The sequence below is a fragment of the Larus michahellis genome, chromosome 5, assembly GCF_964199755.1.
Source record: "Larus michahellis chromosome 5, bLarMic1.1, whole genome shotgun sequence".
NCBI lineage: Eukaryota > Metazoa > Chordata > Aves > Charadriiformes > Laridae > Larus > Larus michahellis.
In genome coordinates, this window is record NC_133900.1 from 1353409 (window position 1) to 1379019 (window position 25611).

Sequence of the window (25611 nt, forward strand, 5' to 3'; positions counted from 1 at the left end):
ATGTCCGTGCTTACTGCAGGAGGGTTGGACTAGATGAGCTTTAAAGGACCCTTCCAACCCAACACATCCTATGATTCTATGACTTCCCCCTAGTGCAAATTAAACAAACATTCAACTAAAAGGAAACAGAAAATAATTCTTTAATTTTCCACTAAAAGCGAATCTGGTTTTGTCTGGTTTTGATGTTTGTAAATTAATCTCACTGTTTTGTGCATGCTGTAATTCATTACAATATCTGTATTACAGTTCATCCAAGAAACGGCGTCAGTAACGGAACCAGAGGTCTCTCGGCAAGCAAGAGAAAGCTGCACAGAAAAGTCATTAGCCTTTAAGTGTCTCCAGGGTCAGCGTATTCATCATTTCACTCTAGCTTTTTTTTATCCTCACTGGTCTCCGTGCACAAACTGTTCATCTGCAAAAGGAAACTGCTGGGCTCAATAGGCTGTCACATTAGCAGACTCTCGTGTTTTATGGCAAAATTTTACACGGTGCTTAACTGCAGAGGCATTTAAAGCAATATCCTAACCAAACCCTAGCCTTGCGTTGGTCAGCTGGAAACACCTGCACAGTTTTAGCATTCACTGAGCTGGGAGTTATACCACAGCATCGCTCAGCTCCATTCTGAAGGACTATGAAGTACAGTTTTGGATAGTTTAAGAGGGTTGTAGTTTTCAAAGTAAAGAAATAGTAAGCAAAGGAGATTCTTACTGAAAGAAAAAAAAACAAGAAAGGGAAAAAAAGAAATTCCCCGATATCAATAAAAACCTTGTTTAGAAGCAATTTCGGTGTTTAAAAATTGGGGTTTTTTTGGTCTTATGCAAATTAAATATACCTCTCACCTTAAAACAGTGGAGTCATAGTAACTCTGTTTTTGTCACCAAGCTATCAATGTCACAAGGACTCTTCCATAAAAAAAAAAGTTTTTAGAAGCCATTGGTTCAACTTTTCATAAATGAAATGTGAAAAAAATGTGTGTGAAGTATCTTTAATGTTTTCAAACCTGCACAGAGTTTTGCCACCTGCAAACCATTGTTAGGGTTTATTCATAGTGCACCAGGGGCTGAAAAGTAAATAAAAATTTACAATAAGTACAACAAACGAAATTTGCCATTAAGACCTTACACTTACAGAAAACTGAAAAAGTGTTTTCTGCCAGAAGAGTTTTCTTCCAAATATATTGAAAGATGCTGATCTAGTCAATTAATTAGAAACAAAACTGTTGATCTTTTTATCAGTGTTTCTTTCAGTTTTTACTGAAATAAGGTAGCTTTTTTGACCAGTTTGTTTGGCCAAGAGCACACTCATACCAAGTTGGTACTGGGAGTGCATATGCACATTGCAGCAGGAGTTGATAACGAAAAATGCCTGACAAATGCAGTTTTGCTCTCTATGCTAAACCCAAAATTGCTATCTCAGATTCAGATTTTTGTCTCTGCAGACAGATGGTGACTGCACTGACACAGGGGACTAATACAACGTAAATACAATGCGGAGACACAGCAAATAAATCTCTTTCCAAGCCTCTAGGAAACAAAAACGCACCCCTTAGCCAAATGTCACCGCCCCTCTCCGGGACATCAGCTTTAAAAAGACTTAAGATTCCCGCCCTCACATCTGCCATTGCAAAAATTCTTGCAGGAACATTACTCCTCAAATACTTTAAAACTTCTTCTAACTTCCAATCTACTTTGCCCAGAAATAAATCTATGTCTTTCCACTGCAATCCCTCTGCCTATATAGGTCTTTCCTTCCTGCCTTCCCCAATAACATACCTGTAAAAAGCCCCTATGATTCTATTCAACAGTGTAAACCCCTTTTATCTCTTTGCAGAATATAAATACCTCAGTCTTCTAATCGCTCTCAGTTCTCTCTGATCCAATCTAATCTTTCTCAAACAGAAATAATAATATTTCAGGTAAAATAATGAGCTTGTCATGAAATGATGCTACCTAATTTAAAAAAAAAACCCACAGATTTCTATGGTTCCTCACACGGCAGTTTAATCGCACTGCAAGCGCTCATTCAGACATAAGAGTAAATTTCAGCAAAGGCAATATTGATGGCACTTTTATCATCAGGCAGGTATCTCATTACAAATGAGAGAAGGTACAAGCTGATCCACGCAAATAGTTTTGAGGTGTCCAGGTTTCAAAGGATATGGGAGGTGATCCAGCTAATTATGGGAGGAGGAAGGACATCTGTACCGTAGAATGAGATAAAGTTCAGAGGCAAACAACAGGGATAGTAAGAGTTATGGGATGAGAAACCCGTAAGCAGAATAGGTCTTTTCAGCCTGGAAAAGAGATGACAGAGGGAATGTGACAAAATTCTGTAATGCTGCAAATGGCATGCATAAGGAGAACAAGGAATAAGGTCACTGATTCCCATCTAAAAGAAAAACAGGACAAAAATTGAAGGTAGCAGCTGGCAGGTTCAGCAGAACCTGAAGGAATGTGCTCTTCTTACAACAAATAGTTAAGCTGCGGGTGTCTTCGCTACAGCTATTAGTGAACATTAAATGCTTCCAGGGGTTCAGGCAGTGAGTAGCCAAATTAATGAGGGAAAATCCTGTAAGGCCTATTCAACACAAAGATGCCGTCTTTGGCTCAAGAAGTCCCTTAACTTCAAATTCCCAGCATCTGGAAAAACACAGAGGAAAAGTAATAGTTCAAAGTATCTTTGTATGTTTTTCCCTACCCTTTCTCAAGAATTCTTTATTGGTCCCTATGAGTACCAAAATACTGGATGAACCTGTAATGAGACATGACACCACTGCTGTTATGCTCTTTTGTCCTAAGGCCCTGAAATGTCATGGCGTTTCCAGGATGCAAAACAAGGCCTCTGTTGGCTTGCGTTTTGTGAGCAGCTGAAGAAATCTCCCCTATACACCAAATGAAATGAAAGAGGCAATAAAACAGAGCAGGATTTTTCACAAAGTATGCTGAGTCAATCTTCTGATCATCACGCTGCTGATTTCATATCCTAGGCTGACCATAGGAATAGCAATGTCAGCATGAAAAAAGGATGTGGAAGGATGATTTAGAAACTTCACAGCATGATGAGGAAGAGCAACTATAGTCTTGGATTACACCATTACTGCGTACCAGAACCATGCTAGAACTGGTGCATAAATTCTGCTTGAATTAATCATGCTCGGTAAACTACAGAAAACATACCATTTCAGAAACTTCTTCCACTGATTTGAATTGGATTTCCCTGTTCCTTGAACCACCACCCAAGTTACTATGATTTATCTGATTAACACATGCATTTATTAGTGTTAATTTATCAGTGAATGAGGACTCAGCACTTGATGGCTTTGCCCATCTTGACACAAGTTTCTGTTGAATTTTAACCTCTCACGAAGCATTTTCTTGATCCAGGGTTATAAAAAGGCAATGATAAATAGGAAACACATTGTCCGCACCATCTCAGTGAATCTTTTCCATCTGCACATTCTGAGTAATGTAATAATGTTGTCACTCAGCTGAAACCACCAAAAAACATGGCCAAGTTATGAGATAATATTGATGCCGAGTAAATTGGTGTGTTGAATGAAAAGAATTAGCCACAGCTCCTCAGACACTTGCTAACACAGATGCTAAATGGTGACAAAATAAAAACATTCATTATGCCACGCTGCCAACGGGGCTGTTTAGGAGCCTGAAATATAGCGTCATACTGCCACAATTTTTTACAGGGACATAGCCACAGAGCCTGAATTCTGCATTTCTTGCCCCAGCATTTTTCTTCTTGTTCCTAATGCCAAGTTTTCGTAAGACTGGCCACCACACTGAGCATTGCTGCGGGAACACGCCAATGAGTGCATAGCACCAGGCTGAGATCACATTCAGACCGGGCAAGCTGAAAGGTGCTTTGTAGAGCCACATTCAGGATGCTCCACCCTTATTGGTGTTGCACTCCATGCCTTCTTTGGCTATCTTGAGGTTTTAATAAGGTGAGCTGCTTTATGATTCTTTCTCAGTTAATTACGGGAGAAATTGTTGCATGAAAAACAAGAGTAAGTGGTCACTAGAAGAATTCTACATCCAAAGGCTGTGTGGTCTCTGCAATGGTTGTGAGCTATCTGCGAAGGAATCGGGTCAGTGCTCTGAAATGGATCCAGTTAATGAGAATGAAAGCAACAGTAATTCTGCATTAAAAGCATTTGCACAAGTCTTTAGATCAAAATCCCAAAAAATTTAATTGTAGACTTCTTACCTCCTTCCACAGGCTTCACATGAGGCCTCTAACTCTAGGGCGTTCTACTTCCCAGCTCCATGTTACTTCCCAGCTCAGATAATACAGTTCCACAGAAAGAGCTGATACGAATAGTTTCTTAGAGCAGCTGAGCAGGAGATGAACAAGAAAAACTGATCCCAAGGGGAAAGCAGTTGGACAAGTCCAGACCAAAAGGAAGAGAAAGAAGGATGAGGAAACAAAAAGGAAATATGGAAAATAATGAAATAGTAAACATTCCTTGGAGGGTGTGGAATCTTCCTGCTTCTATCTGCACTGGCCTGACTCATTACAGCCTTAGTTTTGGCACTCTAAATTATTACCCTTGTCACCATACGTCAGAAGGAAATGTGCCATTCCGATGCCAGATGTAGGAAATTATGTGGGAAATACTGATTCACCGCAAGGAAAATAGTACATCCATAAAAACTCACCCATGCGGCTTGTGGCACACTAAATAAAAATAGCGTGCTTTCAGTATTAAATTAAAATGGTGAATATGCATGTAATTCTTCAGTCATATGCAGTCAAAATCAGAAAAGAAATATAAAAAATTTTAGCCATTTTGATATTTTGAATACCAGCACTTGGGGTTTGAAACGGCCACTTCTGTCCAGTGGCTCATTCTAATCCACAAGGGAGCAGGTGTCCGTTGGCCAGCAAGACAAGGTTTTTTGGTAATGATAATACCTTTGTTAGAGTTATCGGTAATGATAATAGCTTCATTAGACCAACTACTTTCTGTTGGAGAAATAAGTGTATGGATCACAAAGCCTTCATCATGACACTTTTGTATTTCCTTATATAGTGAAAATACCTGGGTTATTTAACTGCCCAGTAGAGTTTTGTATTTTTTTTGCCATAAAGCTCAGGATGTACTTCAAGAATAACACTCAAATCACCATGTACTGCAAGCCACATTTCACTGTCACATTAGTACAATGATGGAGTTCCTCGTGGACGTGTATGAGAACAAATATTTCTCTTAACTTTAGAGCCTTCTTCAGTGAGGAAATGAGTCTCTGCTCTACAGGAGGTATTGACCTACTATCACCCCCGGCTTAACGATGGGGAAACTGAAGTCATAAATATCCCAGAACTCCCTTCTAAAGCCATACAATGCCGAAGGGTTGTCCTCCCAGCAGAACACCACATTCAGGAATCTTTCCTACAGACACAAAAATGTCCTGCAGACACAAATTCTCTTGTCAACAAAACAGAACATTGTGGTAATATGATTAGAAAATTTTACAGGCAAACATGTGCTCTTTACCAATTCTTTCAGTCTAAATGGAAGACAAAACTCTTCCATTGTATTTTTTCACACCGCCCAGCAGGGAGAAATGGTAAAAACCAATTCTTATTGAGAAATACAATAAAGCATGTAACAAGATGTACATTTATACCGAACATCTGTTCTCATTTATTTTTATTCTTACTCTGTTTGACAAACAAGATTTTCTAGTAGAAGGATTGCATCTGGGTTGCACTATAGCAAAGCCTTGCACTTTTTTTTTGTGCTGGTACTGTAGCTTAGCCCTTTTTTCTATACAAAATAGCAATGGGCCTTTGCTGGTTTGAACAAGCTTTTCTACAGTATTAGCCCGTTTTCAAACCCTGTGAAGGAAGGTTTGGTAGTTAAAGGCTGGGCGTCTGATGCTAACAAGAAAGACTTCCCTAGAGCTCTTCTTCAGTAGGTGTGCTATGGCAAAGATCGCAAGTTCAGATTCCTTAAATCAGATTCCTTAAATTTTGATTCTTCCCATGATCTAAAAGTACTTGTCCTGTGGATGAACTCATTAGTATTTACTATGAATAGCTTACTGAACTATGGAACGTACCAGTTCTCTCTACTTCTGTGCAATAGCAATTTTTAATTTCAGGGTTTTTCCAAAGGCACACCCTATTTACTAGTCATCGTTTCTTAACTATTAGCAACATTTTCCTTCCATGGCACATGAATAATAGCATATTGCAATGGTAGGAAGCCATTATATACCTTAAACTCACTACTGGGCAGGAACTGAGTAGCACATTATGATCGAGGTTGACTGTGATCTCTCCTTAAATTCTACTTTTCTGTGGGAGTGCTCTTAGACAAATTATTTTTGAGTTGAAATTGTCCCCATGCTCATTCTGGAATATTTTTATGTACGGAAAGTTTTAGTCACATCTTTTCAATGACAGATGAGTTGTTTTATCCAAAATTACAAGTACCCCCCCTGCCTCATAAACGTATCCCCCTGGTAATGCAATGGTTAGATGAAAAATGAGAAAGATTGAAATGAACAATATCAGAGTGGACACATCTTAAAAATCTACTTAAAAAAAACCCCAACCAAGCAAGGAGATGGATTGGGGAATGAAGGCAAGAAATTATTGTGATTTCAGATACACATTTCCTAGAGTAAACGCTGTTTTCAGAAGTGATGTAAGCATAGAATCATAGAATTGTTGAGGTTGGAAGGGACCTTTAAGATCATCGAGTCCAACCTTTAGCCTACCCTGACAAGAGCCACTTCTAAACCATGTCCCTAAGTGCCCCATCTACCCTTTTTTTAAACACCTCCAGCGATGGTGAATCCACCACCTCCCTGGGCAGCCTATTCCAATGTTTAATAACCCTTTCAGTGAAAAAATGTCTCCTAATATCTAATCTAAACCTCCCCTGACGTAACTTGAACCCGTTTCCCCTCGTCCTATCACTTGTCACCAGGGAGAAGAGGTCAGCCCCCATCTCTCTACAACCTCCTTTCAGGTAGTTGTAGAGGGTGATAAGGTCTCCCCTCAGCCTCCTCTTCTCCAAGCTAAACAACCCCAGCTCCCTCAGTCGTTCTTCGGTTCATGTCAATGCCGAAGTCAGCCTGAAAGCCAGTAGAATCTATGTGGCTAAGTGAGCTCACAGGTTATGAATTTAAGATATGAGTAGCATGTAAATGTGCCTGTTCATTATTTTTTTTATGCAAACTTATTGACCATTATGAATATTAATTCCACTGAGTTTAGTTAATCTACCCCAACATACAACCTTGCCTCAAATTTACCATTACAGTTCCTACTTCTAAGTGTTGTTGGGCCTCAGTTCTGAAAAGCCCAGCACTTTATATTTAAGCCCACATGGTTGACCTTAATAGTACAGATAACTATTTTCCTGTATGGCAGGAGCAGACTTAAGGAGTTCAGCCAGTCTCAAATTCCCACCCATGCAAGCCAGTAACCACAGACAGCAAAATAAAAGATTCACATAACTGCTTACATCCAAATACAGTCAAATAATTTGTCAACATCCCTTGTAATAAAAAAAAAAAAATCCAAAATTCTGTTTTCCACCTCACACCAAGACTCAAACTTAGAAAACAGAACATGCCAACATGAATTATGTTCCTAACTTTTGCCTCAACAACCATCTTTATCCTTGACATTCATCCTTTATAAGTTTGTAGCAGCAACAAAATATCCTGGCATAATTTTTATGCATTGTCTCACAAATCTTTCTTCATACACAGGCAGTAGTTAAGTCAATAGCACTCACTGTACATATGAAAAATGTACACTGTTCATATATTTCAATATCAGCTGTCTATTAAATGGCATCTAATAATAACATTGTCAGATTACTGGCTGCCATTGATTAGAAAATCATTATTTAAACTAAAACCACGGCTGTATATATTCAGAACCACAGCTTTATTACCCTTTCTGCTCCGCCTGCACCTACAACACTGAGGTGAGGACAGAAGTATAGTCGCAAATTACAAAACTGGGTCCTATGAAAAACACCAATGTTTTCCAGAGAGCTGAGCATCCATCAGTTCTTTCCAAAGTCACAAGAATCGCATGAGAGCTAGCATTCAGGCATGTCACTTCAAACCTTAGCTGAAACGACAAACTCTCTTTCAAATTTAACAGGCCCACTGCATTTTGAACGTACATCAGAGACAAAATCAGGACTGGAGGCGCATTAAGGAAAGTTCCTCGTGCTGAACAGCTTGAAGAACTACATCACAGTTCATTCAAAATCAGCCTTTCCTCAATCCAGGTGCAGCACACGTGAACGACGCTGGTGTCAGAGAATATGCTTAAGACTACCCTTCTAACAGCATCTGCACTGGACAAAAACACTTCCACAGTAAAAAGGAAGAAACTGCTTCCTCGGCATATTAATATTTGAACATTATTGCATAGAAATAGAATCAGATTACTTTTTTATAATGTTAACAGGGTCAGTTCCCTATTCTGTCCCATTTGTCTGCTACAAAGAGGATGTGGTTCCTGCACAAAACATAGCTGTCACACCAAGCGCACACACCCTAGTTTAAGCAGACATAATAAAATAGAACGGGCTACATTACTCTACCTGATCAGTGCCAGTTGCATCATTACTACATCCACTGAATCCTGATATGTTCATGTATGCTGTTATGTGGTTATGACAAATACAGCAATACAGAAACAATTATGAAATAAAATATATCCTCCTACTCTTTGGGTATCCTGCTATTTACTTATTTATTATTTGGTTTGCCCTTGAGTGGTTTGCTTGAAAGTATTTGGAGTGTAATATGGATAAATTTTTCCACATGGATTTCCTATGACAGGGGCTCCACAGGGCATGCCAGAGGTGTGAATGTGCTCTTGGTTTATCACGTGAGGGGCAGAAAGGCCCAAAATCCAGCCCTTTAGGTTAGAGTGACAAATAAGGCTCTCCTGGGAGAGAGGTTGGAGAAGAGACCGGAGAAAGAAGTGCATCCTATTTAGAGCAATGCTATATGAAGATATTTATACTGAAAAGCCACTATACCCAGTGACCCACATTTAACATCTTGTGTGTTAATGCCTCAGGATTGCACACACGTAGTCAGCTGCCTGATTGCAGCGAACAGGCTGGAAAGCAAAGGAAGGTGATTAATCATGTAACTTGTAGTTAAGTCATAGTAAAGAATGTTGTAAATATTAGGAACTTACAAGAGTCTTCTATGGATAATGTGCAGACATATGGCAAAAAATCCAATGACTGTTGCCTACGTCAGACAGTCCATGAAACACAAATCATTGGCAGTACAGGAGCAATTCTGGGAAACTGCTGCCACGTGCCTGGTCTGCTCTTGTCTTTTTTCCTAGAAGTAAGTTTTTGGCTTCAAGGACAGGAAGCTGGGCTAGATGGATCCTCATTCTCGTCCAGAGTGGCTGTTCATAGGAAAGTCACAGGTACTTCACTCTGCAGTCTACCGCTATTAGAAGTTGGATTTATCCCTTACCCTCCTCATCTCACTTGTAGAAAACAGACACATGGATAGGTGGTGTCTTACTGCATCGCAATGACAAAGCACTCTGAATTTTGATGAACCAGAACAGAGCAAGCTGTGGTATATGAAAAAGCGTCTCCTTCACCGGCACTATGGAATTGCTGTAGGTAAGCAACCTCCATCCCCGACCTTGGCAGTGACAAAACACACCCATGGATAGATGAAACATGTTCTTTCCTACCCCCCCCCCAACCATTCCCTTCCTGCCATTTACAGGTGATCTGAAATACTGCTCCCTCTCCACAACCTCGAGAAAGTCCTTCCTGCACTGGCCACCCCTCAACAGACTTCAGTGCATCTCCACACATAATGGTTCTCCTCCGGGGCATGGTGTCTACCAGAAACCATTGTCAGCACATTGTCCTGTTGCAACATGTCTGTCTCGTGAATAGCATGGATTCCAGGGAGAGCTACATCTGGCTTCACTTGACCGGAGCAGCAGATATTTGCAAAATCCCACATCTCCAAGGCAGAATTTTCACCTTCACTGCCCGGCTCACACCAAAGACTGGGACTAAAACATTGACAACAACCAGTTTTCCTCAAGAGCCAAAAGACATACTATATCTCCTGGAATAGACGCCTGTTTTATATGTTGTTTTTGAAAACTGTGCATCAGTGAAGACTGCTACAATTCTTCCGTCCTGCTCTATGTCATGTTTTTCTTCAGATGCAAGCTAATCTACTAAAACAGCAATGGAAATACCTTCTTGTGCAACTCTGGAGTTTTGCCTCCCACCCAATTTTCAGCATGGAAGTATATTGCCCAACAAGTAACACTAGTAAAACAAGACACATCAAAAGCCTCTCATTTTTTTAAAGTCCTCATGGAACTTAGGACTTTTTGTCATCAGTTCTGTGAAATTATCAAAACACTAAGCATGAAGAAAGTTAAGCTTGACAGCACCCTACAAGCTTCAGATAAATGCCTATAGATAGTTAAATGTACACAGTCACATTAAGCCTACCATTGCAACTTAAAACTGGATTTAACCCTTGCAACTATTTTTCTTGGCATAAAAAATGGAACTGGAAAGAGAGTTTCCGTATAAAGTTCCAGCTTTGAATGATTAGCATGATAGCCTTTGTGCTGTATTGTAATAAACATGATGAACTGAAAACATTTATATTTAGAGGAATGGCTAGGAAATTGCTTTGTACCTCCATAGCTGCAGGATGTGGCAGCAGAATGCTTTCACGGAGAAATTAGAAACTGCTTAGTCTACAGATGTACTCAAAGATGATGACTATTACCGCCTGCATAACATGTCAGTTGTTTGCAATGACCTCTGTGGGAAGCCAGGAAAAATTCTTGAAAAGTATACTCCATTTAGCATTAAAAATAGAGGAACACCTGCTTCAGCAAAGACACAGCCAAGCGTCTTGCTCCATGGATACAAGTTCACTATCCTATTCCAGAAAGGAGTGCACTCAGAAACTCATTTGGCAAACTAGCAACAATTATTATAGGGCTTGGGTTGGGGTTTTTTTGCCACTACTATTTGAATAAAGTAGCTAAACACATTTTCAGTGAAGGCGCTGTATTTCAAGAAGTTTCCACAGTCAGGCTAAATAAAAAGCAGGTCCTTATGCCCTGCGCAGAAATGGCTTTGCACAAAAAAGAAATAGCGTTCCACAGTCAGGCTAAATAAAAAGCAAGTTCTTATGCCCTGCGCAGAAATGGCTTTGCACAAAAAAGAAATAGCATACAGGTTTTCTGTGTGAAACATCTGGTATCATAAGTAAAGTTCACATACTGACTTAGGAGATTTATCCTAAGGATAAATTTGTCCTTATCATTCCTGACTCGCATGTCAGCATAAATCTCAGCATAAATCTAAGACTTTTCGCCTAAGCTCAGAATTTTCTTCGTACTCTTACCTGCTAGCAGCACAGCTTCATTTCTGATACCCACGCTAAATATGTCATCTCAGTTAAGATGCTGTACTCGGTAACTACACTTGATCCTTATCTTCAATGGATTCTTGGTATCCCTGATATCTATTTTTAGAATGTCTTGCATATATACCTCTATAACTTCTATTATATTAGTGACCTTTCAATAAAGTGCTGAATTTCCTGGCAGTTTATAGAATAACACTCTTTCTGTAATATCCAGACAATAAATATAATACACCCCATAGCAATTATTTTTATTTCAACAAGCTTGCTAGTCCTCTTTTCCTCATTCAGTATTACCTTCAATTTCCATCTATAATTAAATTGAAATTAAATTCACAAAGTGACCAGTTTGCACAGCAAGGAAAATATATTATGTTAATTCAGTTTTAAGAAACTACAGGGAAAGCAAACGAATTCAGATCCAGAGAAATGCATTGAACATGGGCTTGCTGTGTTCGTGTAACATAGCAGATTTTTCTAACTTTTACTTGCACTTTCATTTTGACCAGGATCTTCTGCTTTCCAACAGCACTGCACTCCTCATCACTGGGGTATTAAACTAGATTTGTACTACTACACCATCATGTAAAATGGACCCTTTTTCTTTCTACAGTTAAATCAAACTAGATCATTTAGAGACATTTCTTTGTAAGTTTTCTCCCATGCCCTTTTTGCCAAGAGGCAAGACCCAAGATCAACTACACATTTTCATAGGTTCATTTAAGCATTTTTTCTGTAATTCTCCTGCCGATGCTAAGACAGCTGCGAGCACACAGGCTCTCCAACAGTGACACACCTAAATCCCTTAGACCCTGGATACCAATTTACCAACCCTCACCAGCACATAAAGGCGTCTTACAAAAAGAAGAGTGCTGAGAGCAACCTAACGCAAATCTACCTCGGTCCTTCCCCAACCCCAGCCCACCACGGTATCTGCAGGCTTTCCCCCGGTGACAGTTAGCTCTTTACAGCCCTGCTCATAATGTTCAATCAGCTGCTCATCTCAGCCATAAACGCCAGTATTCCACCATTGGCTCAGAACGAAACACCTCAAAACTTGTGTAGGAACCATCAGTCCTTGCCTGAAAGAAAAAACAGAGAACAAAAAGTCAACAATGGAAAGGCAGAGAATTTCAACCGTCTATTGGAAAGAAAGTTTGTGCCATAAAAAAACGAAATCAGATATGAAGAGACGGGAACTTCGCACCAGTGGCACATGAGCACTGCTGTCTCTAAATCCCCACAAAGCAGGATGGTGAAATTGTGAAGATATATAAGGGATATGTGAAGATATATAAGGCAACTGTAATATGTAGACAACAGCTATTTTGGAATCTACATAATTTTCATGAAGATTTGGGACAATACACATTTTCAATAAAATGTCACAAGCTTAGAGAGTCTCATATAGATAACCTTGGCAATACAACATCCTTTCTGAATTTTTAACATGAAAACTGTATTGGCTATCACGGCCTGACTTTCTATCATTTCCAGTTTTTTTTAGTTATGTGAATGAACTGGAGATAGTTACTTTCTGGGACTGTCTACAAATGAGCATTTTAACAAAAAATTTAGTCATCGAGTGAGTGGATCTATCAAAAACAAAGACAGCTGAAGAACGGTTTGGCAAGTGATAAGAATGAAGGTAATTAGTATGGGTTTGCTGGGAACTTCAGTGTGGATTTACTTTATTTTAAACTCATAAAGACATCTTCTGTTGACTTCAGTAGCAATGCTAATTGTATCTGCATTTCGAAGTAAAAGCAACATAAAATGCTGGTTTTATGTTTTGCTGATGTATGTTTTCAGAAAAATAATTTTCACTCGTGGTTTTCTTTTTTAATAGAATAAGCTTTAACGTAAGATCCACGGGAAGATTCCTTTATCAGACATAATTTGTAATGTGTGGTTAAATTACATGCCAGAAGTCTTGGCAATGTTTATAATTCTTAATGATTATTTTAGAATAACCTAAAAGAGAATACAAATGCAATTAAGATACGTCAATCAGGCTTAAGAGAAGCTCCCCAAGGCTGAAAATCCATGTTCTCTGCTGTTGTACTCATAGCTAAGAGTTCAAGCACCAACTAGATACCTCATTCCCACTTGTGCGGAATTCTGAGTCACAGTATTCAAAAAGAGTCATGGCAGAGCAAATACATGTGGCTATTATAAATTTAACTGGTCTAAATTTAACTGGGAAATGACACAGTTTGAGTAGAATCTGCTTAAATTCAGAGCAGAACATTTTACATACCTTGCAATCCAAACAGACTACTTGGTTTGCTTGACTAATAATGGAAAACAACGAAAAGAAGTCAAAACGTTATATACTTACGCAAATACATTACAGAATTTGGAGCTTGTTACTATTTTGGAATAGATTTTACTGTTAATAATAGTAATAGTCATTACTGTCTACCAATAATTTTGTAATAACACAAAATGTCATTTCATTTAAAATCGAATCAAAATAATTTCCTTGTTTCTCCATGAAAACACTTATTTAAAGGATCCAATAATATTTGTGAAAGGCATTATAAATGTTTATTGCTCTGGTTAGTGATTCTGATTAATGAACCTTTGCTCCAAATTTGATCCCACACCAAATGCTAGAATTTTCCTTTTTCACGTAAAAAGGTACTTTTTATTGTTTCCACTGTAAAGTTCTTCAGACAGGGTGCAGAGAAAAGGAAAAAATTTATTTCAATCGTGCTAGAGAAAGCTGAGAAAAACCCCACATTGATTATGTAGGAGCTCTGTAGAAATACAGTGCACTGTTACTGAATGACACAATCTACCTAACTCACATCAGTGCTTCCAACACCACACTCACTTAAGAAGACATTTCAGAGTCAGACCATGCCAGACAATAAATGCTAGTTATTAATCAAAAATGCATCTACCCATAAGTGTCAGCACTCTGCGAGCATTGATTTAATGCCTTGACACCTGTAGAGAGGGATGCCAAAAAAACTAAGATCAAAAACTCTCATTAAAACAGACTTGGCCAGGTATTTATTTCTTCAGTTTGCGCCTTAAAACTGCGTATTTGAGCCAGGATTTTTCTAAACATACAGTGTTGACTGGTAGCCCGAGGACTCCCAATAGTTACATGAAACTATTTTTAAAATAGTTTTTAAAAGTTTGCCTGTGCTTTGATGTCTATATGTCTCTTCAAGATCCTAAATATGAATTTCCATCTTGAATCTAGTTCTCTTTCCTTTCCTACAGAACAATTTAATACCTGTTTTCTATTTCAGCTGACAGCTACGGTGAAGAGAACTTGTGCCCCTGTTTGACTCTGTTTCCCTGCCACCATCATCCAAGAGCAGGTCCTAAGAGAAAATGAGATGTTTAAACAAGTGAAGTGACTGGAGGATCTTATTTCACGCTGCAGAATATCGACTACGCAGCAATAGATGCAGTTAAGGCCGTCACTAACGATCGTCCTGCCATTCAAACCGAACTTTGGCTGCCCAATTAGTACAAGACGCAGCAGGGGGAAATCAGTGTGAGGCCAGCCTAACGTGTGGCATGAGTGCCTCCTGGTGGCTAGTTTTCCATGTGGCATGGCAAACCCGGGATGGCAAACGCTTGCCTTTGTAATTATCCTAATGCAGTCACAGACTTTCTCTATAAACAGAAGGCGAAGGCACAATCCGGATTATTGATGCGCGCTTTAAGACAGCCACAGCGCGTAGTAACACACATGCACACACAGACACAATCCAGAGCGTTCTGATGAAGGAAAACCCTTCAGGCTTCAAGTGATGTTCAGTGCTGCCTTCTTTTCCCCCCTTGTCCGAACAGAAGTTGCAGGATGTTGGACCAAAGTGCAAAATATGCATTTGTTAAGTAAATTGGTCACACATCCTTTTCATTTAGTATCTCTTCCTGCTCCAGCAATAGCTGTGACTCTCACTTTTGTTCATATTCCAAAAATGCCTGGTATTCTGCTGTCAGGGCCCAGGTTTTATACACAGTTTGTTGCTGTACGAAGCAGAAAGCTGAAAGTGCCAGATGGTGGGATCTTGAGCAGGGTTTCTTAAAATACAGTAACATGTTCGACCCCAATACTATGTTCGTCCCCAATACTAGTATCCAAAAATAGAGGCTGTGGTAGGACTGCTAGAAAGTAAAAGGCCAGCAAATAAATTCTATTAAAATGCAAAGCTTCCCAAGGGTAACAATTTTTTTTCTTAAACTAAATGTTTCTCAAACTAAATTTTTCTCAAAGTACTTTTTCCCCCTAAATTAAGATTCGTTATTTCCTTAAACTAAGTCTGCAAAATACGGGGTCGTCGCCTCTCTTCTCAACCTCTTTGTCTCATACAAATGTATACCCTCCAGCAGCTGGGAAGGCAAAACAGGGAAGAAAAAGTGGAAATGTGGACAGAAAGACATAATATTCTCCCAGGATATAAAAAAAATTGCTCATAAAATTTTTTGCAAAGCAACATTTCCTGATAGAGATTTTCACAAGATGAGAGAACCACGCTTCTTACTGAACACTTCTTACTAAACAACTGTGTTTGACTTCCCCTTCACACACAAATAATTATTAAGAGATAATTTTAAGTTGATGGTGTTGTTAGTGCCCAAGACAGTATTTTTTAACTATAGTCCTTTATTGTATGCACATAAAAATACTTCAACAGTAATAGACTCTGAAACAACCTGTTAAGAATACCCACCTTCTTCCCAAATGTCAGTGCCTAACTCTGCTTTAACTGTCACGCAAACCAAATTGCGTATTTTCAGCTTTGTCCTTTGTACCAATTTCATCACTGCATTTTTGTGGATCATATGCATACTGTTATTTATTATTTATAATATATGCAGCAGATTTTGAGCAATAGTAATGTGGTCACTTTTTGTAGGCTATGCTCTGCAAACTGTTAATTATAAATATTGTCACCATAGCAATGATGAGCTTTCAGGCATTTTTTTTTCAGGAATGATATGAAAAGGCAGTATATTATTTTGGTGTGAATGACTGATATTAGTGGCATTTTTTTATATGTACATTACTATACGCAGCTTCAAGGTCAAACCTGAGGTTGCCAGTATGGTGCAATTTGATTGGTGTGAAAGTTAATTTAAAATGTTGTGCTGTTTTGTTTGTTGTTTTTTTAAAAGTTGTGATATTTAAGTACCAAACTTGAATGGGATCTAAAACCCAAGCAGTTAACTCAGGTCAAGAAAAAAATGTTTCATCCTCATATTACTGAAAACCTATTTTTATTTGTTTGTAGGCATCAGTATGAATAGCAGGAATCCAACTGGTACAAAAGGGGAATCTGCATAAAAGATAACAGGCAACTTTTTGTGTGTGTGTGTTTAGCATCACTAACTGAAAGAGTATGCTTGCCTACATTTGTCAAACATTTTGTAACTGATGTACTTTTGACGTAAAGCAGTTCTCCAGTCACAATTTGTATGGCAAATTTTATCAAAAGCATTTATAATACAACTGCTTTTTCTAGTGTAATAATTTGGTAGAAAAATATGTGGTGGATGTTCTGTTTGTGGAAAATTTTAACAACAGCAATTCAAAGTTTTATAGTCAAGTATACAAACCTTAGATAAAAAAAAAAAAATGAGTGGACATCCTTTTCCATCCTAGACAAAAGGAAACTTTTGAAAGAATTCTCTTCCCTGTAATAACAATTTTTAGGACCACTGATATTTTTTTCCCTTTCCCCATCCTGTTTTCTGTTACCCTCATCTGCTTTTCTTTCTTTTAATATCTTACCCTTTCTTTGTGATACACATATATACCTCCTTGAAGTAACCAACTCCTTTTTTTAGGATTACTTGCAATCCCTTTTCCCACCACCACATAAGGTATCGATCTATCGGTACTTGAACATCTCTGTTCTTACGGAACTGTTGATATGACAGTCCTAAAAAAAAAGCAGCATTCAAAAAATGTCTAGATTTTATATAAATGAGCTTAAATATTCAATTTACATTCGTTATCTTAATTTCTTTAGAAGATTAATAGGATAGATTAGCATTTGAAGATCTTTGTTCTACCCTAAAGGATCTACTCTCTGTTCAGGACTGTAAATTTCCACAAGACTTCCTATAATCCTCACGTTCATTTTTCTGCAAACACGATAGTAACAAGAAATAATCATAGGAGTAAAGGACAGCATATATAACGGTGTCAATGAATCTTTTCCTTTTTTAAAAAAGCTTTATAATTAATGCAATATGTACATGCTAGATGGTGTGTAAAGTTTGGTGTCACTCCTTTGTTATAAGGTAAGAGATAGCAACCTAAAGGGGAAGATTTACATAATATCTACAATACTGGATGAGAAGATTCTACGAGGATGTGAAAAATAGTGAAGGTATTGTTGGCTTTCGCCATAATAACAAGGCTATAAATCTTTGATTTATAAGGATAACTAACCTTTAGTAAATTAGGAAACATGAGAAACCTCAAAGATAACAATTAACAGCAACTATGAAGAAAAACATCATGAAGAAAAACATCCGAGAGAAACAAAAGAGAACTTCTCCAAAAGACTCCACAAGTGATTAACAGAAGGAAACAGATGCATAGGAGAAGGGAGCTGATGATAATCCATCCTACCAGAAGGAAACACGTGCATGGGAAAAGGGAGCTGATCCTACCAGACGGAAACAGATGCATGGGAAAAGGCAACTGAAGATCATCGATCCTCAGAAACAATTCAGAAGGAAACACACAAATAGAAGAGAAAAAGGACTAATAATAATCAATAATTATAAACAATTACTCTGTCTAAAATAGTGAATACGTATGCAATATTGAATGTATATAAGACATGGTTGAAGTGTTAGCTGGTGTGCCTCTGACTTGAGTCATGCACCCAGCGCTGTGCTTTTGCTTTATTGACTTTGTCGCTGTAATAAAATAAGTGCCATTTCTGTTTAAGGGATCTGGCTACTTATTACAGAGGACAAATCATTAAAAAACAATATGCACATTGTCTGTGGAAACACCTGAGCCACTTTCCTTACACAAACACCTAACTTATCAAATAAGCTGCCAGTACCATAGCAGAAACCGTAGCCTCAGTAACCCGTCGCATCTTTTCAAAGCTTTTGCCGGCTTCATAAAGGAATGTTTCAACTGCCAGGAGGTGCAGTATTGTACGTAAGGTTGACGCTATTATTTTGGCACGCTTGGTCTATGCTACTTCAGATCTCCATTTGTTTTCTTCATCCCCTCTACAGAAGATTTTTTGCACGCATTTTAGCAAAAAATCTGCCACAAAACATGACAGAAAGCACTAATGATGAACAGCAAGACGGCCCAAATGACTGGGAAAAAACCAGGGTGCAGCTGAGAATTACCAAGGGCCTCGCTGTTGTCTGGGTGGCTCTGACTCGGTGTCGGCTTTGCCCACACCACATTTTGGCGGGAAGAGACGTTCGTAGGAGCCAAAGGACGCAAATGAAGACCTCTTTTTTTCACCGTCATCTGCAGGGGTTCCCGCCTCAAGACCCCGAAGCCCTGAGGGGAGGCACGGCCTGGGAAGGTGTGCGGAGGGGAGGCTGTGCCGCTCGCCCTCTCACCACACAGACGCGCAGGGGTTGCTAGCCCCGGGCGCTGTTTGCTAGCCCCGGGCGCGGTACGCCCTGTGATGTCCTGCCCGCAGGTGAGCCTTCACTGGCGGCGCTGCCGCTGGGCACCCGGGCGGTGCACCCCCCTCGCCCCTCAGGCCCGCTCTCTCTGTCACGGCAGCCGGGCGCTCCACCCTCCCCTCAACACCACGCCAGGCCCGGGGCCCGCTACTTGCCCTAGCTCCTCCCCTCGTCGCTCGGTTGCGGCGGCGTTTCCGTCCGTCGGGACCGACATGGCGGCGGCGGCGGCGGCCGCCGTCTTCTCCTCCTCGGTGCTGCGCCCGGGCTTGGCGCCGCTGAGGCCATGGCGAGCCCTCTCTCACGGTGCCCTCCGGCCCGCCTACAGCACCAGCAGCTCCCCTCGCAGCGCCGCCAGGTACGCCGCACCGCTCGGGGGCATCTTCATCCCTCATCTTCCCTCCTCATCCTCCTGCCGGGGAGTGCTGTGGGGAACGGCGGGCCGGGCGCCGCCGCCGTTTAACGGTCGCACTGGGCGCGCGGCGGGCTGAGGGGAGCCTGAGGGAGGACGGGGCCCGCTGGGCGCCATCCGCCGTCGCCTGGGGCGGGGCTGACCCCCCGCGTCCCGGCCGGGTCGCCGTTCTCCCCCCTGCGAAAAGGGGGCTCCGCGGCGTCCGAGCCAGCATGCAGAGGTACCGGGAGGGAGGAAGGGCTGCGGCACGGGCGGCGCTCGTCCCGTGGGGATTTACGGGGTGCAGGGGAACGCGGGAGCCTCGGTGGCCTTCCTGCCCCCTCCCCAAGGCGGGTCTGGCGATTAAATATTTCTTTGCCGCCGGTGCCTTAACGGCCCTCTCACTTAATTTACACAGAATTACTCTGAATGTTAATTTTTTTACATCTGTGATTATTTTCCCTGATGGGTTGCAGCGAGTGTTTTAATCTTTGCTGGAGAATATTACTGTCTGCATGAAGGGACCTGTGATGGTGACAGCCCATCCCATTGCCTCTCCCTGCCCTCAGCTAGGCAGGTGGTGTGACACCGTGACGCTCCTTTTTTTCCTGGAAAAAGAAGTAAATTAAAACAATACACATTTTTAAAATAAAAATATTACTAATATAAATAAGTAAATAAAGCCCACGTGGTCTCGCTGTGTCGCAGGTAGCACTGCTGGTGTTAGCGGAAAGCCTGGGTCCATGGGCGAGCAGGATGTGCTCCGATGCAGCGAGGACCAGTCTCCTGACGTTGTCACCCACTTTGTTTGGTTTAATGTGCTGGGTGGTTTGGTTTAATATGTGGTGGGAGGGTTTTGCCTGAGCTCTTTTTTCATTTATACTGGAGTTGTCTTAAATACTGACCTGAAAGTTGCTCAGTTCCGCAGGTCACAAATAGCCTATGCTGAAAACATTATCTTTGCTCTGTGTTTTTAAGCGTCAACAGATTAGTAAGCTGTACTGTGACAACTGAAATAAGTGTCTGACTTCCTAGGTATCTGATATGTCCTGTATAAACAGAGGTTTTGATTCTGCCGGGTTTGGCACAAGTAGATGTATTTCTGGAACAGTGCATGCCTACTTCTGTTCTTTGCTGCTACTAACTGTTTTTGCCAGTTCTTTGAAAAGTAGATGCTCATATAGTAATGATTTTACGGAGTTTTTAATGTGGTATGTATGGGACTGAGAAGGTCCCATTGTGATTTTAGTGTACAGGTTGATCTAAAATAGCAGCTGGCATCTTTGTTTCTGTAATGTCCTGCAAGTCACTGGATGCAGTAACAAGAAAATTAAAGTGTGTTAATTGTTCTGTCCTAAACTCACAAGGGTTCAGAATAAGAGCATCCATGAGTGTAATCACAGCCGGTCAAGTTTATCATGTGTATAAAATTTAAAATAATAATTCACTTTTTAATTTCAGTGTCTTGAATAGCTTGCTGCAGTGTAACCTTCTTGTACAGCTGATGCTTTACTTTTTCATGTAGTTCTTGCATAATATTTCCATCAAAGGACTTAAACTATCTAGATTCTAAACCTCAGAAGCATCAATATAGTATAATACTTGCTATTTTTATATTTGATGGTTGTGAAAAATTTTCTTTACTTCAGAAAGTTGTATACGCAGTCTTTTTAATAAGTAAGTAAAAGGCTTTCAAGAGCATTACAGTGCAACTAAGGAGAGTGGCAAGGTGCTGGTAGTTTCTCTTTAGCTATATATTTAAAGCCTGTTTTTTTATTTTCTCCTGTGAGAGTTAATTTTATAACTGGGTCGTTTTGCTGAGTCAGAGTTCTGAAGGTCCAAGTAACAAATGGAATAGTATTTACTTAGTTGTAGTAAAATATTCTTCTTGATACTTATTTCACATATGAAATTACTATTTGATGTATAGAAGGCAAATGACTGTTGAATTCAGGAAGTCACAGATGTTTTCAAGGTGACCTTGTTTTAATTAAACAGGTTGCTCAGAAGGTTGCTAGAATTGGCACGTGGGCTGAATTTAAGCATATTTTGTGCAGCACGTTGTATGTGTTATGCTAGTGCTTCATCTTTCCCTGATAAACTATCAGCACCATATGCATTGCATCTGGAGAAACACTCAAAGCTTTAATGGTTGTTGAGTAAATTCAGAGAATTTTAAAATGTGGTTTGAAGAGATGGTGACTGTGTAGCAGAACGTAGGTTCTTGATGAAATGTACTTCATAAAAATAAATCAATAAAAATAAATCAGCTGTGTTACATAAAAAGTGATGTTAGTGCAACTGTTTTCTTACTTTTGGGAAGGTGATTTCTGGAGTCATGAAGGACAGAGAATAATCTTGGAAGGAGGAGAAACTTCTCCGTTTGGAATGGTAAATGACAATGCACTGCCACCTGACGTGTTTCCTTTTTGGTATTTGCATCTAAACCCAGGAATTATGTCTGCTTTTTAGGCCCTGGCATTTAAACAAGTTTCTTTTAGTACCTTGGTGGGTAGCAGCAAGAAGACTGTGGTGGTGTTTTGGGTGCAGTTAAAATGCGTAGACAGTTGGTTTCTTTTCCAGAAGTGCGGGCAGCAGCTGTCCATTTCCAAATGTGATCTTACTTAAGCAAAGAGTTCTTTTCAAAAAATGGATGATGTTATGGGTGGGATGATGCTTCTGGCATTTTGCTTGTGCTTCTAGTGTTATTATTATTTTTCCATCTTGAAGAGAAAGGAAGTTGTTTCAGAACTCATCACTACGCATTTCTTCCATATGCTGTTAGGATAATATTTTGAAATCCTTAATGTTTTACCATCCATGTGTCTATAAAGTTTAAACAAATATCTCTGGATAAATATGCTATCTGCTGGCTTTTAGATATTTTCCCTGTGTGTTGAATTGTTAAACAATTCTCATGTTTGAGTATGGTGATAAACAGACAAATGTGCATCTTGTTAATATAACAAAACATTAATCATATGTTGTTTTGCTCCAGTTGTGTAGTTTCTTATAGTAGAGACAGACTGCAAAACTAGTTTTAGACCATCTCAGAAAGCGTGGCGGGTTGTTTTTGTTTTGGTTTGGTTTTTTTTTTTCCTGAATGTTATTCTAGGTGCGGACTTGTTCATCCCACAGAATAATGTACAGAAAAAAACCCAACTGATCAGACTTGCAGCACTCTGAAAACCAGTCCGATTCTAACGTAAGCCCAGAATGCTTTATTGTTTTTGCAAATGACTTTGAACTACTTTCATCATGGCAAATTAACTCAACATACATTAAACATTGATGTTAGACGTGTTTGTGTAGAGATGTGCGTTAAACTTCAAGCATATGTACTTGCAGAGGGTGTGTTGTAGCGTTTCAGTTCTGGAGGTTGAGGGTAGTCAGGCAAAGAAAAAGATTACGGTGGAAAGATGTCAAGCTTTTATTCTTTTAATACCTAAACAAACATCTTTTTAATCTACTGGGTTGGGATTTTTGCTTGTTGTTGTTTTTTTTTTCTTACACAATACATAATGCATGTTTTATATATATATAATGTATTGAATTTGTACCCTTGCCTTAAAATTCTAGATGAAAGTGTAAACCCACTAGAACTAATAATGATCAAGACAAATAATAAATACTGTTGTCTTCCTAGAAAATAGAGGTAAAATGCCATCACATGTTTTGCTTGTTTTATGTGTCAAGCAAAGTTCAAGCAACAAAACTTGAAGTAGCCAAACACTAGGTGGAGGAATGAAGTAATTCATTAGGGTGATTAAATGTAATTTATTAAAATCAGTATCTTGTCTTGCTGTAATGATTACCAGCTGAGATAAATCATCATCAAGAGGGACATAATTAGTTTTAGGACATTTCTAGATAGTCTTCACCTGTACAAACTATTGAGTGTTGAGATTTCAATTTGCATAAGTGAAATATGTATGGTTAAGAGCAAACACTAATTACTTATGTTCTTAGTTAGTTAGTTAATAAAGCAGACTGGTGGAATGGTAATGCATGAATAGTTGCTAATTGTGGAATGTACAACCATGTAAAAGAACACAATAATCTTTATGTTCTCAGTACTGTAATGTTTGTTTTACTCTTGGTTTTGGCCTTGGGATTGTAAAAATTTAGGTGCTGACTGATTTAGGGCAAAACCATTTGCTATGTATGAAGGTGACATAAGCTTTAAAATCTGTTTGAAAACTTCTGCTAGGAAATGTATAAGGAAATGATGAACACATCAACCTAAGTGGTGGTTCTTGCAGTAGCAATATTTACAGCTTGGTTACAGTGATGGCATTTTTCAATGCAGTGTTAACCTAGAGGATACGTGGAGTGCTTTTAATAGCTTGGGACTCGTGACAACTGGGATGCTTAGTTTCTGAACCATTATAAAAATTGTTAGCTGAATTCCAAAAAAGATTTGCATTAGTGACATTGTACTGATTTTGGTAAACTATGGGTGGTTGATCGTGGTCATCAGCTATGAGAAGATGATGGGGGGGGGGGAAGCTTTCTTGCCTTAAACAAATGGTGAAATTTAGAGGGGGCCGGGGGGGAATCAAGAGAGTCACAAGATGTGCTGGTTTTTCCTTCCTTACGAGCGAGAACGTTGCATCTGTAACTTGACAGGCTCTGCATCTGTAACTCTAAGATGCAAAGCTAACCTTTCACACTCCATTTTCCAATTATTTGGTCATTTCAGTTGCTTTGTCGTTTGTCGTCAATCTCCAAAGCAAAGGCTGAAAGTTTTATCTAAAGATTTCTTTTCTCTGTATTTTGGCTTTATTGAGGTTCTCCTGTCCTGTGTGGTGGTGGTGTTGCTGCTGCTGTTCCCCTCCTACCTTCCTTCTTCCACACCCTTATGCATTTAGATTGTTTGGTCATGAAGATTTGGTAATAATGATTGAAACTGCACAAAATTCTGAAATAAATAAAATGCATCTTATTCTTTTTGGCTGCTTAAAATTGTGGTTTTGAATCTTACAGAATACCATGTTTTAAACCAGGCCAGTGATAAAATTTCTTGCTCTATAGCTTTCTATCTCTTCCTGCTTTCTCTCCTCTAAGCACCACCAGCACCAAGCAATGAAGTCACTATAAAGGCTGCTTATCTGATACAAAAGGAATTAACATCTTAGCATATGAAAGTTACACATGCTGGAGGTTTCTTATTTGTTGCAGGTTGGTGGAGTGTGTGTGTGGAGTTCCACATCCTTGGTTGGGGTGATGATCACACCAATGACAGAGGGAAAGAGGAGGGCTGAGGAGTTCTGGTACAAGTTCATGGCACAAAACTTTTTCAGTTTTCCTGAAGGGGTAGGGCAATGGTTGTGGGCCCTTCTCCTAAGGCGGGTGTTTGTCTGCTGTAGTGCTGGTTAAGGGCAGAGTGAGGTTACTGGAAGGATGGGGAATTGAAAATACAAAAGTGGGGAGGGCATGACAGAAGCTCCCGAGGCAGTCACCACTGGCTTATGTGAGTTAAATCCTAAAAAAACTGAGAAAGAGTATCACCTAGGCTTGTACAAAAGAATAGTGTGAATAATCCCACGTCAAATAGGTTTTTCAAGGAAATTTGGGAAGGCAGGTGGGTAAAAATGTGCTGGAGCGTGTCCAGAGGAGAGCTACCAGGCTGGTGGGGGGTCTGGAGACCAGGTCATATGAGGAGAGGCTGAGGGAGCTGGGCATGTTTAGCTTGGAGAAGAGGAGGCTGAGGGGAGACCTCATTGCCCTCTACAACTCCCTGAAAGGAGGTTGGAGAGAGGTGGGTGTTGGCCTCTTCTCCCAGGTGAATAATGACAGGACTAGAGGAAATGGTCTGAAGTTGTGGCAGGGGAGGTTTAGATTAGATATTAGGAAGAATTACTTTACTGAAAGAGTGGTCAGGCACTGCGACAGCCTGCCCAGGGAGGTGGCTGAGTCGCCATCCCTAGAGGTGTTCAAGAAACGTCTAGATGTGGCACTTCAGGGCATGCTCTAGTGGCAGAGATTGTATGTTGTTTGGTTGGACTCGATGATCTCAAAGGTCCTTTCCAACCATAAAGATTCTATGATTCTGTGAAAAATTCCTTAAAACAGAAAAACTTAAAGGCGTAAGAATATTCTCATGTTCTGTTCCCAAATGCAAGAGTT

The 25611-nt window shown here is 39.9% G+C and overlaps 1 protein-coding gene across 10 annotated transcripts in view; it reads left to right on the top strand.

The window, feature by feature from the left end:
- The first annotated feature begins 16593 nt into the window (after positions 1-16593).
- LOC141743532 (epigen) overlaps positions 16594-25611 on the top strand; it is a 67133-nt gene continuing 58115 nt past the window's right edge. For all 10 annotated transcript variants that reach the window (XR_012587093.1, XR_012587095.1, XR_012587094.1 and 7 more), the window contains exon 1: positions 16594-19449. Coding sequence is in view for 4 of the 10 variants with exons in the window: in XM_074587943.1 (XP_074444044.1) it covers positions 19094-19449 (356 nt within the window). In the remaining 6 variants the exon portion in view is untranslated. The remainder of the gene's footprint in view (positions 19450-25611) is intronic.